Source organism: Anabrus simplex, chromosome 7 (genome assembly GCF_040414725.1).
Source record: "Anabrus simplex isolate iqAnaSimp1 chromosome 7, ASM4041472v1, whole genome shotgun sequence".
Taxonomy (NCBI): Eukaryota; Metazoa; Arthropoda; class Insecta; order Orthoptera; family Tettigoniidae; genus Anabrus; species Anabrus simplex.
In genome coordinates this window covers 188,585,512-188,605,745 of record NC_090271.1, presented here as the reverse complement: position 1 = coordinate 188,605,745, position 20,234 = coordinate 188,585,512, and the positions used below count along the sequence as shown (strand labels likewise).

Here is a 20,234-nt window from a genome sequence, read left to right as displayed (position 1 = left end):
ACGGCCACCTCTTACACTTCACCACAAGATACAGTACAGTCACATCATTTGAAAAGTAACACTGTATACAGTCTCTAGAAACTACCTAAATTAATGGATTAAAATAGTATTATAAGAGTTATTTTGTTAATGATTAATATTATCTCTCTTCATTATCTAATAATAACTCTAAAGCCTATTTGCACTCATTTACGCTAACTTTCATACACCGGGCGAGTTGGCCGTGCGCGTAGAGGCGCGCGGCTGTGAGCTTGCATCCGGGAGATAGTAGGTTCGAATCCCACTATCGGCAGCCCTGAAAATGGTTTTCCGTGGTTTCCCATTTTCACACCAGGCAAATGCTGGGGATGTACCTTAATTAAGGCCACGGCCGCTTCCTTCCAACTCCTAGGCCTTTCCTATCCCATCGTCGCCATAAGACCTATCTGTGTCGGCGCGACGTAAAGCCCCTAGCAAAAAAAAAGAAAAAATTCATACAAGCTGATCACGTATTTACTGTAAGAGGAAATCTCGACAAGACCGTTTAAATGAGACTATTGAAGTGCTATTACGTATACTGACAGGGAGGGTGTTCCATAGCCTTGCCCCTGACACCTGAAATGAGAGGCTGTATACAGATGAGTGATTAACCGGTATTATAGGAGTAGAAGTCGATCTCGTATTAATAATGTTATTGGATTTACGTCACACTAACTACTTTGACGGTTTTCGGAGAAGCCGAGATGCTGAAATTTTGTCCCGCAGGAGTTCTTTTACGTGCCAGTAAATCTACCGACACGAGGAAGACGAATTTGAGCACCTTCAAATACCACCGGACTTGTCCAGGATCGAACCTGCCAAGTTCGGGCCAGAAGACGAAAGTCTCAACCATCTGAGCCAATCAGCCCAGCAATCTGGTATTATGTCCATGGATATATGAGGGGAAGTTAAAATGTGGGTTTCTGAAGACGCCGACGGAGAAAGTAAAATATAGTGAGTACTTCATGCATGTTGTTGTCATTTACAACCACCTCGTCCAGACCTAATACCTATTGGCTTCCTTATACCCACAACATGTTAAAAAATCATATACTCGTATAATACGTCAAATATCGTTGTAATTCCATTCTTGCATTCTTTGTCATCATAGTGTACTCAGCCGAGCTGTGTAGCTCGGACGATAAAGCGCTGGTCTTCTGAGCCCAACTTGTCAGGATCGATTTTGGCTCAGTTCTGTGATATTTGACTTTGCTCAAATACGTCAGCCTCGTGTCGGTAGATTTACTGTTACGTAAAAGAACTCCTGCGGAACTAAATTCCGGCATCTCGGCGTCTCCAAAAATCGTAAAAGTAGTTAGTGGCACGTAAATACCAATAACATTAATATTATCATACACACCATAACTGGACATATGTATCTGTATGTTTTTTTTTTTTTTTTTTGCTTGTTCCAATGCATAGTCAACTTTCCTCCGTCCAATTCTATACGTTATATATAAAAATAAGTAAATAAAAAATAAATTACTAGTATTCATAAATATTAACGATTTAGTATTTACAGTTCCGTTGGCCGTGTATGTCTAGGTGTAAGAGTGTCTTATATATTTGCAGTTTATGTTTTAGCTTTGAAATTCGTCACATATAAACCATCAGCCTGTATCAGGAAATTGGTGGTATTTTCTAAGAACGAAGTTATTTCCAAACGCTTGCTGTTACGATTTTGTGACAGCCTTTTATCTTCTATTAGTTTGTCTTCATTTCCCAGTTATCGCATGGAGTTTCTCTGTTAATTTCTCAAACCCATAAAGAGGCAGCTTGCTGTCCACGTTTAGTTCACAAACTGTACCGAACAGACTTAGGCCCAGACGTCTCAGTCAAGTATACGGGTTTACACAACAAAATGCGGCTTGAACCAACAGGAGTCGTTGAACTCTTGCTTTAACATGTAAAAGCGTATTTTTCTGGAAAACCATCAGGTTTACAAACACAATTAATATAATCCTTCTTTTTTGTTGAAGAATACATTTAAAGTGAATACTATCAGCTTTATATTGTGATAGTATATTTTCTCATTGTTCTTGTTTTTGTCCGTTAAAACATGCGCTATTTCGGTAAATACCTAGGCCTACTTATTAATGGCCATCGTTTTGAAACTGTCAATTATCTGAAAGTCAGTACAGTTCTTTGTTTGAAGTGGACATCTGAGATATACTCATAGCAAATTTCAGCTCAGTTGGTACTGAAGATTTGGCTGGGAACCCCATTACAGCTTTTAATTCAAAAAGTATTGAAGGGAAAGGACAAAATAATACAGTGGGCAAAAGAGCGAAATGCGGAGTGTCTGTTCAAAAGGTGTTATTTACACTTAAAAAAATATTTCGTCCACATGCATTGCAGTACTTCAATACTACCGAATAACATGTGAATTGCAGACCAAAAATATATAATTTCTTGTATAGACACAACCCTCACAATATGATCTTTGTCTAAAGGCCGTATACAGGGTTATTCACCTTAGATATTACACAGAAATAACGTCTAAACCATTGAAGATATCGGTATTCTGTTTCCATATTAGTAAATGATATACAGGTACTTGTAAAATAATGTGTTACTTATTCTCAAGGGGTGATTAATAACCGAGATATTGATGCTAACTCCATATTTTCAAATGGAACGGCACGCATATATACAGCTGGCCTAAACGTTCAACTACGTACAAGTTCAAATATGTAAGTATTTTCAAAATCGGATAGTTACTTTTTGAGATATCAATAAAAACCGAATTTGGACTTCTGCGTGCCGCATCCGACGGCGTGCGATCGGTCAAGGACGTATAGGCACGCAAATTGTTTCCTGGCATTGATTCCAGTCACAGAATGGATACCAGGCATGTATTGTAAACTATCGTACACTTAATGTGATGTACCGTCACATACACTGGGTGTGCAACGTTAGTGTATGATTGGCGAACACACAACGGGGAAGGGAGATTTAAATTTTGTTTATTTATTTAATTTTTTGTCTTGAAACTCATGCGTAACAGATTGCGCTCAGTTTGGCGTTTTTTTCCACACGGATGGGAATGGGAAGGATTTGGAAAGGGCGTCATCCGTGGTCTATCTCAAAGGTACCAAAGTACTTGTTTTACTCTTTATAAAACATCAACTCTCCAAGTCCTGTCATGAGTTCGCCTGTCATGAGTTCGCCTGTCATACACACTTTGCAAACCCATCACATGTGTGCGATATACCTACATGCCTCGTATCCATTCTGTGGCTGAAATCACACGGGAATACCGGCGCCCATGATTAGTTCCACTATGTGCGGAGTACCATGGGTTTGCGTTGCTTGTGAGTAGTGCCCTTATGTGCGAAACACCATGGGTTTGTGTTACCTGTGAGTGACGCTATTGTGTGCGAAATACGACAGGTCTACATTTCTTCTGATTAGTATCACCATTACAAAAACACCATGAGTCTACGTTACCTGCGATTAGTACCACTATAGGAGGAACACCATAGTTCTACCCTTCTGAGGGGCCGGCGACCTGGATTTTGGGCCCCTTTAGATAATAATGCATCATCCCAGTAATTTAGGCTTTGTGAACTGGATCCACTGATTGTTTTAGTTTCACTATCATTTTTTTCATCATCCTTCGTTTTGTATTCTAGTCAGTGGATAAACTTTGAAGTTTTAATTTTCGTTTCGTTCACCCCTTACAATTAGGGGCCGATGACCTAGGTGTTAGGCCCCCTTAAACAACAAAAATCATAATCATCATCATCATCATCATCGTCTTATGGTGGAAATACTAACTTTCGAACACACACTCATCAGTTCTCAACGCGATTAAAGACAGAAAATAAGAATACAAAGAAAACACTTCCTGGACCTAAACCACTCGCCAGAAAAACTTTTAATGTAACGTGCCATAGTTTCTGTATTTATCTGCTGTATGACAAATTATGTCTCAAGTTGCAATGTTAACTCCTGCAACGAATTTATTGGCTTAAGTTGTAATAAAAAATGCGACATTTAATGAATAATAAATAAAATAAACAGCTAACACTTTGTGGGAAAAATACCAGAATGAAGAATACATACATACATACATACATACATACATACATACATACATACATACATACATACATACATACGTACATACATACATTATCATTATAGACTGTTATGCCTTTCAGCGTTCAGTCTGCAAGCCTCTGTGAATTTACTAAACGTCGCCACAATCCTCGATTTGCAACTAGTATTGTGGCCTCATTTAGTTCTATACCTCTTATCTTTAAATCGTTAGAAAACGAGTCTAACCATCGCCGTCTTGGTCTACCTCTACTTGTCTTACCCTCCACAGCAGAGTCCATTATTCTCCTAATTAACCTATCCTCCTCCATTCCCCTCACATGACCCCACCACCGAAGCCGGTTTATGCGTACAGCTTCATCCTTTGAGTTCATTCCTAAATTAGCCTTTACCGGGCGAGTTGGCCGTGCGCGTAGAGGCGCGCGGCTGTGAGCTTGCATCCGGGAGATAGTAGGTTCGAATCCCACTATCGGCAGCCCTGAAAATGGTTTTCCGTGGTTTCCCATTTTCACACCAGGCAAATGCTGGGGCTGTACCTTAATTAAGGCCACGGCCGCTTCCTTCCAACTCCTAGGCCTTTCCTATCCCATCGTCGCCATAAGACCTATCTGTGTCGGTGCGACGTAAAGCCAATAGCAAAGCCCCTAGCAAAAAAAAATTAGCCTTTATCTCCTCATTCCAAGTACCCTCCTGCCATTGTTCCCACCTGTTTTTACCAGCAATCATTCTCGCTACTTTCATGTCTGTTACTTCTAACTTATGAATAAATTATCCTGAGTCCACCCAGCTTTCGCTCCCGCAAAGCAAAGTTGGTCTGGAAACAGACCGATGTAAAGATAGTTTCGTCTGGGAGCTGACTTCTTTCTTACAGAATACTGTTGATCGCAACTGCGAGCTCACTGCATTAGCTTTACGACACCTAGATTCAATGTCACTTACTATATTACCATCCTGGGAGAACACACAACCTAAATACTTGAAATTATTGACCTGTTCTAGCTTTGTATCACCAATCTGACATTCAATTATGTTGAATTTCTTACCTACTGACATCACTTTAGTCTTCGAGAGGCTAATTTTCATACCATACTCATTGCACCTATTTTCAAGTTCCAAGATATTACACTGCAGGCTTTCGGCACAATCTGTCATTAAGACCAAGTCGTCAGCATAGGCCAGACTGCTTACTACATTTCCACCTAACTGAATCCCTCCCTGCCATTTTATACCTTTCAGCAGATGATCCATGTAAACTACAAACAGCAAAGGTGAAAGATTAAAGCCTTGTCTAACCCCTGTAAGTACCCTGAACCAAGAACTCATTCTACCATCAATTCTCACTGAAGCCCAATTGTCAACATAAATGCCTTTGATTGCTTTTAATAATCTACCTTTAATTCCATAGTCCCCCAGTATAGCGAACATCTTTTCCCTTAGTACCCTGTCATATGCTTTCTCTAGATCTACGAAACATGAAAAATGCAAGGTGGTGTAAAAAGTAAAACGCGCGACTGCTCATTTATCAACAACAGGCGCTGGTGGTGGAAGGTTCAGAAGCTCACACAAGTAAATAAAGTGCTTTGATAGAGATGTTAATAGTCGACAGTAATATTGCTTACCATCGTTGAGGTTATGATTTTGTATCTATTAGCTACAGAACAACAAGAGTATTCAGAGAGCAATGATTTTGAACTCTGTTATATTACAGTACTAGCGATTGTATATCCTTCGTTGATGAACTAGTTTTTGTACTTGCTGCCATAATACCATCTAACGGAGATGAGTGACAGCAGAAGAGACAAAGCTCACCTCAATTAAAATGGTAGTCAGTCAGTGTAATGTTATTGTTGAAACGGGACTTAGGGAATTGTAGGTCATCATATGGTGCTTTCTTTCGTCTGGGCCATATTAAACACTCAAGACCAAGGCTTTCGAACGACACCCCCCACCCATCTACCAACCCTCCATGTCCCCTCTTTTTTCGAGTGATCAACACTTCAAGTTTTACTTTGCAACTCGATAATCTTAGTATATTCGTGATCGATAGGGACTGGTGTCCACACGGTTTTCGAGCTTATAAGTAAGTCACGACAACAGCCAGTGCTAGTCAGTTCTCTATCATGACGACTGAACAATATATTCACGTCAGCGATGTTCGTCATTCATGAACTTAGTAATTCAAATCTAAATTCATGAACATCTCCATTATTTTAATTCGTAAAATAAAACTGTATCAGACATAACTGATCGAATATTAGAATTCTAAAATTACACACAATTACTGGATGAATGTGAGTGATTATAACTAAATCTGTATGCTGAATCCAGATATGCCTTCAGTTTTTTTTTCCATCATGTATAGTTTTTGATAAATCGACACGTATATCACTTATCAAATTTGGTAAATCATGGAAAGTGAAGTACTTATTTCAGTGTACTTGCCTTACTGCATGGACTTTTTGGCTCTCTCCCGTTTGTATGATGTTGCTGCTGTTTCCCTCGCTGCTGGTCAACAGCAATCTGTTAACATGGCTGGGTTTCACCTTCCCTAGTAGCGATTTTCAATTGTCAAATTGCCCTGATGGAACAGGTCGCCATGTTCGTTACTGACATCCCCTAAATTGTCCGTGAAAGAGTCAAAGTGGGAGTGCAAAAATGAAGCTTCAAAGACATGTTGCACTACATCTCGCTGTAGGCCACCAACGTTCTTTCCACATAATTTATGTAGTCTTCGGATCTCCTGTTCTCTAAGAAATATTTAGTAACATCTTTATAGTATTCCTAAGCATGCGTTTTCTACTCTAAAACTTCATTGAAGTCAGTATCTCTCATCAAAACCCGAATTTGTTGACCAACAAACACACCTTATTTAATTTCTACGAAGCCTACGCAATCTTTCATTTTCATGTTCTTTGTGACCCTAATAGATTGTTAGATTTGTTAGATCACTGTAAAACATGTGACTGAAAGAATGTCATAATTTAGGAACGGTTTTCCTTCTCGTGGTGCGAAAATTAAGAGAGTCCAAAGTGCTTGGCAGAATAGGCTTTCAGTGAGTTGTTACAATATCGAACGCAAGCCGAGGTATATTAATCATTACGATTAACGAGTATTACTGGATTAAATTTTACCCTTTTAAATGGCTGTGGGGTGCGATATATTTTCCAAAACTGTAAGGTCTGGAATTCACAGTGTTGAAAGACTTTTCCATCTAGCAGGAGATCGTACTGCATTCGCCACAGTGATCGCCAACGTCTGGGGGGCCTGATATGATACTGATGATGATGATTATTGTTTAAAGGGACATAACATCGAAGGTCATCGGTCCGATATGTTACTGTGAAGAAGAAGAAGAAGAAGAAGAAGAAGAAGTACAGTTGGTTCACCTGCTATATAAAGTGGCTCTACATCATCAAAATATAGAATAAGGCAGTTATTTTAAGGTACTTGTAGATCTCATTCTATTGTTCTGCACGCAGTACAGTTTTGAATACTCATTTGCTCCCAAAGGCGTGTTAATGTGTTAAAAACAAATACATCCCCGAATTTGCCTAAAATACTGCTATACTGAAGAATTTCAGAAACGAACTTAATTGTAATTTTTCTGTTATTAGTAATCCCATGGAAGAAGAAAGTTTATTGTTTTACGAGTCCTTTAATTATGATTTAATTTGAGAAAGAATTATCGATATATTTAGTGAATCTCGAGATATTTTAGATGGACGTTGTTATTACCTCGCCCTCTATTTGTTACTCACAGTATTCATATAATGCGACTTGAAATCTTATAGAATAGTTTTGTATTTCGAGACATTAATTCCGTTATATTGAGAGAAAATTGTGCCTCAATTATGTAGTTTACCTTTGATTTGGGCTGGGATTACTTTTACTTCTTCTAAACTCGTTCCATATTACGAGTTCCCTTGTTTGTACCACTTTTACTTTGACCTTGTTACTAGATAGCGCCGACATACCATCTCGCGGCACAGATATTTTCCTATGTTTTTATTGAAATTTATCGTCCTTTGTCTGGAACTGTCCTACCTCGTAGGCAAAATGGAGTCGGTGACCCATCAGTTCCCTTTCCTATGTAACCGAAAGGTTTTCACCCTGGACCTCGTTCCTAAAGTAAGGTTTATAATGTTCTTTTTGAGCGATTGATGTATCTATTCTGGTAACCTATATTTTATTTTCGCAAGCGACATTTGATTCTGTCCTTCCCTTGGTCGGCTACCATAGGTGCTATTTATTTGCCTTTGACCCATATTCGTTTTATTTTATCTCGTTTACGTGCCTTGCTTTTCTTTATGGCCTTGTGTCTTAGATTTCTCATTCCATTCGTGTCCTTTTTTATTCTTGCCTTAAGCTGCCTCATGGTGTAGTAGATGGTATGCGGACTGTTTTCTTAGTCACGTACGTCTGTGTAATTTTTTTGAACCTGTGCCTTTTGGAGATGGAATTTATTTTTCTTACGTCAGTAATGGTATCTGAACTCGGTCCGTAAGCCAGTTTATTTTGGTTATTGCCTCTATGATAATTCTGAGTAATTGCCGTCGAATCTCTTCCTAGAGGCAAGGTTAATGTACTTCGATGTGTAATTGTGACTTGAATATTGTTATACGGAGTGTTGGACACTGATCGACAGCGCAAGTCTGGGTTGGACCTGGCGAGTTCAATATTCTTGGATATTTATATTTGTGTCGAAGTCTAGAGTTGAAATATTGGCGCAGTTATGTTCTGAATTTGGTTTCTGATTTGCATTTCACCGAGCTCGATAGCTGCAGTCGCTTAAGTGCGACCAATAACCAGTATTCGGGAGATAGTAGCTTCGAACCCCACTGTTGGCAGCCCTGAAAATGGTTTTCCGTGGTTTCCCATTCTCACACCGGGCAAATGCTGGGGCTGTACCTTAATTAAGGCCACGGCCGCTTCCTTCCCACTCCTAGCCCCTTCCTGTCCCATCGTCACCATAAGGCATATCTGTGTCGGTGCGACGTAAAGCAACTAGCAAAAAAAAAAAACAGATTTGCATTTCGTGAGTGAGTGCGACGAGCAGTCTGTATACCACTGCTAGCCGTAAAAAGAGCTCTGCTGCGACAAAATTCCAGTTTTACTTGGGATTATATTTGTTACCTTAGCTTGTATTTTGTCTGTGGGTTCCTGCTTTGTTACGTTTCTTATCAGTAACTATAGTGACTACTCATGTATATTTTCCAGTTTTAATCATATGACCGTTCTCTATTTTGTAATGGGGCTCATGCGCACTGTATCCTTTTGTGTTACCTTCTACCATTTCATTTGATTCTTATTCCTTATTCAATAAAATAGAATGGTTACACTTTTTATGAGCATAGGTATTAATGCCGGCCCCCGTGGTGTAGGGGTAGCGTGCCTGCCTCTTACCCGGAGGCCCCGGGTTCGATTCCCGGCCAGGTCAGGGATTTTTACCTGGACCTGAGGGCTGGTTTGAGGTCTACTCAGCCTACGTGATTAGAATTGAGGAGCTATCTGACGGTGAGATAGCGGCCCCGGTCTAGAAAGCCAAGAATAACGGCCGAGAGGATTCGCCGTGTTGACCACACGACACCTCGTAATCTGCAGGCTTTCGGGCTGAGCAGCGGTCGCTTGGTAGGCCAAGGCCCTTCAAGGGCTGTAGTGCCATGGGGTTTGGGGTTTGGGGTATAGGTATTAATGCGTGAAGGCCAATTTTTATTTCACCTTTTTCTTTTTGAGACGGTGCCTTTCCTGCGATTAATCTGTAATATGATTTCACATATTGGTGATAGTAGTCTCAAGGAAAATTGAATGTGAATGTCAAATAAAAGGCATGTTTATATGAAGTTGAATACTCAGCCAACTTTACTCCATTCTACCTTTCCTTTGTATTTAAATTATCCATTCCTCTTTATTGTGTTTTAATAAATCCTTGATCCCTTTTCAATCCTTTCTTTTATTTAGTAATGTCGTGTTTCTTTGTACTGATAATTTCTCGGGTTAGGTAATGTCCAACTCCGGACGGTTATTCTGTTTCGCTGCAGCAAAGTCCAACGAGAAGCATTTTTACTAAGTCGTTTCCACTGGGAATAAATCTCTGCTACGTGCTTACTTCTTCGTGTGTTACGGGTAATTCAGTTAGGGATGATTTTATTCTGGGCTGGCTGGGGGTGGTACAACATCTAAATACTGGAAGTAATTTACCCTGAAGTCATGAATGGAGATTTTTATAATTCGACGATTATTGTTATATAGTACTGCGAATACTATAGATTCAGTAGCCGAGTAATTCCTACTGTACTGTCATCATCGGCCATCCTGGAAACAGACAAATACTCGAATAGTGCCTTCATAAGGTACTCGGCCTCTTTCTTCCAAACCAGAACTATGTACATTGAGAGACTCTATTGTACCAAACTGAGGCAATCACTACGTTCGTTGGAGAGACGAAATTTTAGGATATAATGTGTCAGAGTACAAAAATGGAAGAAGATAAAAACAAAAACTTGTGCTACGGAAACTGCGATAAGCCTACTGATTGAACATAATTAAGCCAATAATTAGTCCATATAATTCTCAATTATAAAATTCAATTCAGAAAATCACAGCTACCGGGTGAGTTGGCCATGCGGTTAGGGGCTCACAGCTGTGAGCTTACGTCCGGGAGATAGTGGGTTCGAACCCCAGTGTTGCTAGCTCTGAAGATAGTTTTCCATGGTTTCCCATTCTCACACCAGACAAATGTACCTTAATTAAGGCGACGGTCGCTTCCTTCCCACACCTAGCCCTTTCCTATTCCATCGTCGCCACAAGACCGATCTGTGTCGGTGCGATGTAAAGCCAATAGAAAAATTATAGAAAAATTCATAGTTGTACAGTATGTATACAGCAGACATGATAGACTTATGACAGTGTTGAAACAAACATTTATTGTACATCTCATCAAATACTGCCAACAATCAGGAAATGCAATTACTCACAGTGAAAATGGTACTTGTAATCTCTTTTTATTGACGTAAGAACTCAATTTTTTAATATAAGGGCCCGTCGTATTTGCACTAAAATGTAAGAATTTATTAACAATTATCGTACGCATACATAGAACAGTACCCCGGAAAAAGTACTCCATAAATGTACAAACAATTGATACACAATATGACATGCATAATGCAGTACTGCTCAAGAAGTATTAATTAACGCATAAAAAATCTAATACACAATGGGACGTCACTTGCATCATCAGATTGAAATAAGTACAGTCTGCAAGGCACAAGTGTGAACAATGTGTGTACCTTGAGAGATGGGCATCGTTCTTCCTTACCACCTTAGGCTAAGCCTATCTGGCAAGAACGAAATATCTTTTCACATTAAGTGAGTTCAATTTTATCCTATTCCTTTTGAAGGGCGCTGGAAGCTGAGCCAAAATTATTAAATTTTCTTTCCTCCGTAGATATTATTGTTTTCCAGTAATCATATGTTTCACCTGAATGTCCCGTGATACACTGGGAGCTGGGATTTCTACTTTTCGTATTAATGTACGGTTCGCTAGTCACTACTAAAACATCAAGGTCTTCTGTGCGAAGTAAGGTGAATCCATCCCTTATCTGATGCAGAGAATATTTTCCTGGGTCTAGGCTTTTCCTTGTTTTCTATTTTATTTTCCTGTCTAAATCGGTTATCAATATTTTGGACAATAAAATGAGTGCGATTCACTATTTCGCCGATTTCACTCAAGGATTTACCGTGTTCGTGATGGAAATTTACCAACTGTAAAAGTGCTACTGACGTCTGTAAGCGTTCACGTTTTGGACAGGAATGTGAACCGTCGTGTGCAGAACGAAGATTCCGAACCACTGAGCCAACAGGGCTCGTACAAAGCAAATCAGGACTGCAAGATATGTAAAGTACCTCTTTCAGTGTGAAGTTCATTTTACAGTTGATCTGTTGTTTCCGGTTTTCTGCCGATTTGTAGGGAATAATGACGTGAATCTCCATAAACTCTCAACACTGAATGTACCTGCTAAATATCATCCGTAGGCCTACCAAGTATACCATTTACTCAGTGAGCCGCACTACGTCCCAAGAAAATTACTGAATATCTCATCTTATGTCTCCACTGGAAGGATTGTAGATTATCTGGGTTCGGTGGCATTTAGTCAAAGAAGGTATCAAATTCTAGTATACCCATAATAGATTCTGAGGCTTAGTTCCATCTAAGATGAATTTAATTTATCGTATGGTTTTCAGTGCCGGGAGTGTCCGAGGACATGTTCGTCTCGTGTAATTCTGGTCTTTCTATTTGACGCCCTTAGGCAATCTGCGCGTACGGATGTGGTGGAAGGATGATGATGATGATGATGATGAAGTAGAAATAGGGTGAAATCTGGTGTCAGCATGTAGCCTTCTCCTCTCGAATAACATCAAGGGGTTTAACGTCTCCATTCGATGGATGAATCACCAACAACACCGCACTCACTCCATGTAAACTCTGCTAGAGCTTTGGAATTGAATTCAAAGTTTCTGCCCACAGTCGGTCGTTAGAGATCGTTTACTACCACTTCTCCTACCCTTCCGGCCAACATTCTGATGATGAATATTTTATTTTCTCCCCAACGGGACTCGAACCGTCTAACCATCTAGATCTCACGCCTTAATGGTCATAGCCATCGGTGGGCTTCCATCTATAGCAATGTACGAATTGTTCCATAAGTTCTATCTCTAGTTTACAGCGGTAGATATAATATTTACAGTGGTAGATAAAATATATATTACGTTAGCGCTCTTTCAGTTGTATTTGCAACAAATCGACCTGATAATCAAGCACCAGGAAAGGAGAGGTTGAAGTTCAGCCAGTGGACTGGGGAGTGAAAGAGAACCCTATCACTGTGATCACATAGTGCAAGTGCAACAAGACTCTTGGAGACATTTTTGACTCATTACAAATGCTATAAATAATTAGGAAATTTGTATATGGGACATTTAAACCACACAATGAGACTTCCTCTCTTGATGATAGGCATGGAAGTGGGTCGTTACATGAAGTAAGAACACAAGCAGCCATCAAAGCTGTCACCTACAGAATTTGAAGATAAATGTTCCCTTGTCAATGAATCATTGCGTCTTTAAATAATTCCTTAGGCTTGGAGTGTACCAAAAAACAGAAATTGTAGCTTTACATCAGATAAAAATAAAAGAGCCAGTAGAGTGCTGGAAAGACACACAAATGGGAGTCACTATCAAATTCTCTTCATGGGCGAAAACTTTTCACCTTGGACGGAAAATTGAAAGAATGTTCGCAGTTCTCGGCAAACCGCTGCAAAGTTTAAAGGTGGAGAGATGTTACCACCGAGTATCACTGCGGTTTGATAGGAAGTGACTTGCGAGGGCGTAACATCATTGCATTTCTACGAAAAGTCTATGAAACCACATGCTACACACTTCGATAACAATATCCTGAAAAGGGTTATGAATTACAAGTAATGGAAATCAATTTTTACGTATTGAAGGAATCTCAATAAATGTAAGAAATTTATTTTAACTTCAACCTATTCAATGCAGTACAAGATGTTATCGTGTTAGTTAAACATCATCTCGCCGGGCTGAGTGGCTCAGACGGTTAAGGCGCTGGCCTTCTAACCCCAACTTGGCAGGTTCGATCCTGGCTCAGTCCGGTGGTATTTGAAGGTGCTCAAATACGACAGCCCCGTGTCGGTAGATTTACTCCGAAGACCTTAAAAAGTAGTTAGTGGGACGTAAAGCGAATAACATTATTATTATTATTATTATTATTATTATTATTATTATTATTATTATTATGATTAGTTAAACATCATTAAAGTAGTTGAGACGGGTTTCGCCCCTATTGTGGGGCATCATCAGTCATATCATTACCTCAAAGTTCTACCAGACGTTTGGTTAGAAAATCTTAGCATTAACAAAATATTAAATTGATGAAAAATATGTTGCACATGCTTGTGAATTTTCACTTAAACAAGGCTATCGTGTGTGTAATAAATGGCAATAGTGTTAGTTTAAAATCGTATGCGATGCTAAAGTTCGAAGACAGTTTAAAATTTATATACAAATATAGGGAATGGATACAGAATACATATAATCACAAATACTATACACGTATTTTACATGTGAAATGGTTTGGAAACATGTCTCAACTACTTTAATGATGTTTAACTAACACGTTAACATCTTGTACTGTATTGAATAGGTTGAAGTTAAAATAAATTTCGTGCATTTATTATTAAGGGTTATGAAGCCTTAAACATAACATTGTTCGCGAGAAAGCACTATATTCCAGCAGAATTCAGTGCCTACCCACAGGACCACTCTATACAACTGCAGCTCGAGAACATAGTGTCTGAGTGCAGCACCGCTTGTCGAAGTTATGACCTTAATTCACTCGAATACCGCTTGTGGTTTTTTTTAGAGTAAATGGAATTCTCATTAAAACCAGATTTGATGAAGGGAGTAACCTCGATACTCCTCGAAGTGTTGCGTGCTGTGATATCCAAGTGGCCGGACTGCTTGAAGAATTGTGTCACGGCAAAGGGTGGATACTTTTTAGAAACTTTTCTGTGGTGTACCGTGTTTGGTCAGTGATAGAGAAATAAATAACATACATTCACGTGTTATATTTGTCATTTTTTTATATATTAATCTCTATTGGGCCTATATGAGGGATAGATGACTAGAAATGAGAACGATGTCTGGTATTCCTTAGTTAGGAACCTTTCATCAACAACATCACTTACTGATTAAAATTCATGTCTTTTGGATCTGAAATGCTCAAAACTTCCAGCAGCTACAGTGTATGCTCTGAAATCTCAAGTAATTTAAAGCTAAAAATAGGAAAGACTAGAGTTCTAATCCGTCAATTTCTAAATCTGAAATAAGTACTGATATTGAATGATCTTACCTCAGACAGACGGTCAAATCGCGCGAACAACTCGTTAAGTATCTTGACCAGCTCTGATGCTGAGTAAGTTGATGAGATTGCCGTGAAGCCAACAATATCAGCGTACAGGATACTGAAACAACAAATGCAAAATCTGGGAATGTTCAATGGTATGATGCTCAGTTCTAAGAGAAATACAGGGTGTAACAAGGTACGGCCAAACTTTCCGAGCACATTTCCCACACGTAAAAGCAGAAATATTATATGGACATGTGTGTGGAAACGCTTTATGTCCATGATCATTTTTTTGCAACTCTACAGTACATAATAATAATAATAATAATAATAATAATAATAATAATAATAATAATAATAATAATAATAATCGTATGGCCAATGCTACCATCTGCAGACATTTCGATATGACGCCATCTGGCTGTCTGGTCGTCAATTTCGACGTTCCGTTTTACTCTAGGCCTACTAGATGGCAAACCGAGTAAGCCGAAACACTCCTGAGCGTCTATGGCTGAAATTTAATTAATTTTGTCGAGTAAACACCAAATGTGTCACCAGAGATCTTTTACATGCCGACATCGTAGGACATGGAATGTCGAATGAATATTTTCCGCCCTTCAAAATCCAACTACCTCTGCCGGGTTTGAACCCGCTATCTTGGGATCTGGAGGCCGACAGTAGGTAGAAAACGAGAGAGCTGGCGCAGGGGCAAGTGGGCAAGATGGCGGCTATACATGGGCTCTTATGGGACTAACACTAGGGAGCTGGCGCAGGGGCAAGTGGGCAAGATGGCGGCTATACATAGGCTCTTATGGAGAAAGCTGGCTCAGGAGAGGCATAGGACTTAAGGAGACGGCCTAGGGGAGAATGCGCAAGATGGCGGCCGCGAACAACTTCCTAGTGCTAGGGCCCCCGAGGCAAGATGGTTTCTATACATATGAGACAAACTTTAAGGAGATGGACCAAGAGTTAATGGCGATATATTGTTCTTATAGGCCTAACTTTACACAGCTGCTTCAAGGGCTCACAACTTGTCATTTATGACCTACTAGTTTTATCAGCCTAATTTTCGACAATTGAGGCAAGGGATACCATGCAAGATGGATGCTATACACTATTCGTAAAGGCCTAACTAGAGAGATGCCTCAGGAGCTCACAACTTGTAACTTATGACCTATTAGTTTGATCAGCCTGGCATTCGAGAACTGAGGCAAGGGCTACTATGCAAGGTGACTGCTATACTCTATTCGTATAGACCTAACTAGAGGGCTGCCTCAGGGGCTCACTTCTTCGGACTGAGCCAGGATCGAACTTGCCAAGCTGCGGCCAGGAAGCCAGCGCCTCAACCATCTGAGCCACTCAGCCCGGCCAAGAGTGATATCCTGGTACATTCTCTTCCTGTGTGTTTCCTATCATTAATGTACTATGTACACCTGTATAATTAGTATGTAACACGGGCCCATTAATATATACTTTTGTTCGACCATATTGTAATATTTTGTTAAGAAGCAAGCCATACTTCCCAGTGTCGACTTCGTTAAATGCAACTTATACGCTTTTCAATCTTTCGAACACACAGTTTCAAAAGGAATATTACACTATAACATAACTGCAAAAAAGCACATTATTAAACAAGGAATAAACTATTGTGTATTTTTTTTTTTTTTTGCTACTTGCTTTACGTCGCACCGACACAGATAGCTTATGGCGACGATGGGACAGGAAAGGCCTAGGAATGGGAAGGAAGCGGCCGTGGCTTTATTAAGGTACAGCCCCAGCATTTGGGTGGTGTGAAAATGGGAAACCACGGAAAACCATCTTCAGGGCTGCCGACAGTGGGGTTCGAACCCACTATCTCCCGGATGGGAGCTCACAGCTGCGCACTCCTAAGCGCACGGCCAACTCGCCCGGTAGATAGAGTGTATTTAATAGTGTGAAATTTTGTACGCTAATTAGATGTTACATAGCAGTATCTTAATGACATTCATTAAAGTACTGCCATTCATTATATTACTGTTTATTTTTATAACTATGGAACTATCGAACCAACCATATCCTATATCGATTAATATCGTACTTGTAACAATCTTGAAGCCTTAAAAACAGAACGATGAATAGTAACATTTAGAAAAAATTCCTCTCCCTGTTTTTCTTTCGTTTTTTGCAAGTTTTTCTTTGTTCGAGGAAATGTGGAGATTAAAATGTCATATCTTAAACTCGTTTACTTTTGTCCTGTCTTACCAGTAGTGGGTTGGCAAATCTTGGCTTTTTTTCTGTTTCTTATAACCACTCCTGCTGCTGTAGTAAGCGATGGAGAGAAGAGGTTAACTTTCAACATACGCCAATGGCAGAAACCCTCGCAAATGTACAGCCTACGCTTATATTATTGACTTAAATTAACCATCCAAAGTTTGAACGAAGTTGTGGCCGACCCACGTGAGCATGCCTCGTTATAATGCCCCTGTGAGCAGCTGTAATGTTCAAAGCGAAGCTCCTGGAGGCGTGGAGAATAAAGGATTCTACTATCCGGAACCTCAGCACAAAGCGGGACGGAGTGGTTAGCTCTATTTCTGACCACTGTGCACCCCCCCCCCCCCCAAGGATTAGCCCGGAACTTATGTTTTGCGTAGAATACGTCTGTTTTATGGCCGGTGAGCGTTAAAAATAACATGAAAGTTTTAAAATAGGTATCAATTGAAAACAACACATGCTTCAACAGTGTTCAATATCCCGTTGTAAGGAAGTAGAACTACTGCACCTTGCAACAATAGTCCGACCTCAGTACGACGTCAGCTAATTCAATAGTGTGAACAATTCATTTTCCTTGCGAAATTTCTATGGAAAATAAATGACTTCACAATTACTTAAAACGCATATGCTTGTCAGAATTCCAGCAGGTTCAAAATCAACAGCGTTGAGGAGTAAGGAGTGACCTAACATTGAGGCGACTGAACGTCATGAGGAATTCCGTGATACAAGAGCTCCAGTCGAGTAAAACTACTGCCCCATTCTTGGAATCTAAATTCACACTCTAAGCTTCATGAAAATCGATTTCAATCTAGATTAACTGTCTATAAAAGCTTTCACGACTCTGAGTTGTAGAAAAATAAATTTCACTTTTTCCCTGATATTGAAGTCGATTTCTTAGCACGTGCCTCTTTATTTTTCATATCGCAGACCCATTGTACATCGAATTTGCTTTGAAAGCTTGAAAATGTGCTTAGAATTAATGGATAAAATATCAGCAATGGAATTTCCAACCCGTTGTAACTAGATTCTTTTTTTCGACAATACCTATCATGCGGTAAAAATAGCAACAGAGTTCTCTACGAAGCCCCTTTTGAATATTTGATGCATTCCGAGTGAAACTCAAGGCCATTTGCCTGTTCAGAAGTGGTAATATCGTTTCTATATTTTTTTTTTTACTGAAGGGGATTGGAACTCGCGTCTTCCAGGTGATCTGAGTGTGTCATTACCGTTATGGATAACCATTCTCTGTTTTATCGTTATGTGGTGTAGTTTCTTGAGCCCTCTAATGATGACTTAAGAAATAGTATATTTATTTAGTCATACATTAATTTGCTTGATGAAATACATTTAGTTACATGAAATATGCGATGTATAAAATGCCTCACTTTTCGAAATACAAATTCGCTGGAGTCATGAAAAAATACAGCTGGGTAGACGGTACAATACTGGCCTTCTGAGCTCAAGTTGGCGGAATCGATCCAGATTCAGTCCGGTAGTATTTAAATGTTTAAATGCCACTAAATTTATTAGCACTTACGGGAAATCTAGTGGGGCGAACTTTCGGAACTTCAGCTTCTCCAAAAACCGTAAATATAGTTAGTGGGACGTAAAACCTTTTTCTTGCTAGCTGCTTTACGTCGCACCGACACATATAGGTTTTATGGTGACGATGGGATAGGAAAGGCCTAGGAGTTTTAAGGAAGCGACCGTGGCCTTAATTAAGGTACAGTCCCAGCATTTGCCTGGTGTGAAAATGGGAAATCACGGAAAATTATCTTCAGGCCTGCCGAGAGTGGGATTCGAACCCACTATATCCCGGATGCAAGTTCACATCCGCATGCCCCTGACCGCACGGCCAACTTGTCCGGTGGATGTAAAACCAGTAACATTGTTAATAAAATATCAGGGAGACATTCACCCAAAATAACTGTAAAATTATTGCGTATATTTTTATGTGATGTGCGATCTCAAAATAATGTAAGTGGCTCGTTGCCTACAACAGCATTACCTTGCTGCTTTTTTTTAAATTCCTAGAGCAATGTGTCTACAGAGGAATTTAAGTTGAGGGTTATAATAACAGTATATTAATCACAAGCATCAGCAGCTGAAAGCTGAAGTACATACAGCTTGTCCTTGAAAAGTGTTCCAATATTTATAGAAGAGGCAACACGCAACAAACAAAGAAGAAAGGTGCATGCACTCTGAGAGGCCCTGGTGTAAGTGATCATGAAGCTGTCTTTGTAGCAGTGAAAAATAAATGTGTTAGAAACGAATGTCATACAAGTAGGACTATTAGACAATGCCATGTGGCTGATAGGAGGGGAATGGGAAAATTATTTTTAAAAGTAGTTTTGATCAGTGGATAATAGTAAGAAAAAATGTAAACTATCTATGGGATGGGCAATCTATATGATGGGTCTAAAGCAGTGGTTCCCAAACTTTTATGGGCCATTTCCCCTTTCTGGACGTTGACTAACACCTATCGCCTCCTTTTCATTTTCATTGTATACCTAATTTGAAGTAAAGTGTAAATTGTACCGGGAGGTACACCTCAACTCTGCACATTTAAAAGAAGCGCCTCAAGGAACTCCATCTATCAAACTAAACTTGAAACCACTAATGAAGTTGGGACATTGACCAGAAGATGTCACCACTGAAAAATTGAGTTATGTGTTATTTTGAAGTTGCCTAAACTAACTGGATTTATTTGTTTTGTTTTGTTTTGTTTTGTTTTGTTTTGTTTTGTTTTGTTTTGTTTTGTTTTGTTTTGTTTTGTTTTGTTTTGTTTTGTTTTGTTTTGTTTTGTTTTACGTCAAGAAGTTTGAACTTTTCTCCGTAGATGTCATTACAAAAAAACTCAGGTAATGCACTCTGGTGCAAGGCAGAAGAATTAATGATTTAAAGAAGTTTTGTGTTCCTAGGTTTTCACAACTAAACTAACTTTCATTTATTTCAGTATTTCAAAGTTTGCAACACTTCCTTCTCA

The 20,234-nt window shown here is 39.5% G+C and overlaps 1 protein-coding gene across 1 annotated transcript in view; it reads right to left on the bottom strand.

Moving 5' to 3' along the window:
• LOC136877774 (adenylate cyclase type 3-like) overlaps positions 1 to 20,234 on the bottom strand; it is a 1,080,140-nt gene that overhangs the window by 417,574 nt on the left and 642,332 nt on the right. Inside the window, exon 4 of the mRNA XM_067151981.2 lies at positions 15,005 to 15,116. Coding sequence (XP_067008082.2) covers positions 15,005 to 15,116 — 112 coding nt within the window. The remainder of the gene's footprint in view (positions 1 to 15,004; positions 15,117 to 20,234) is intronic.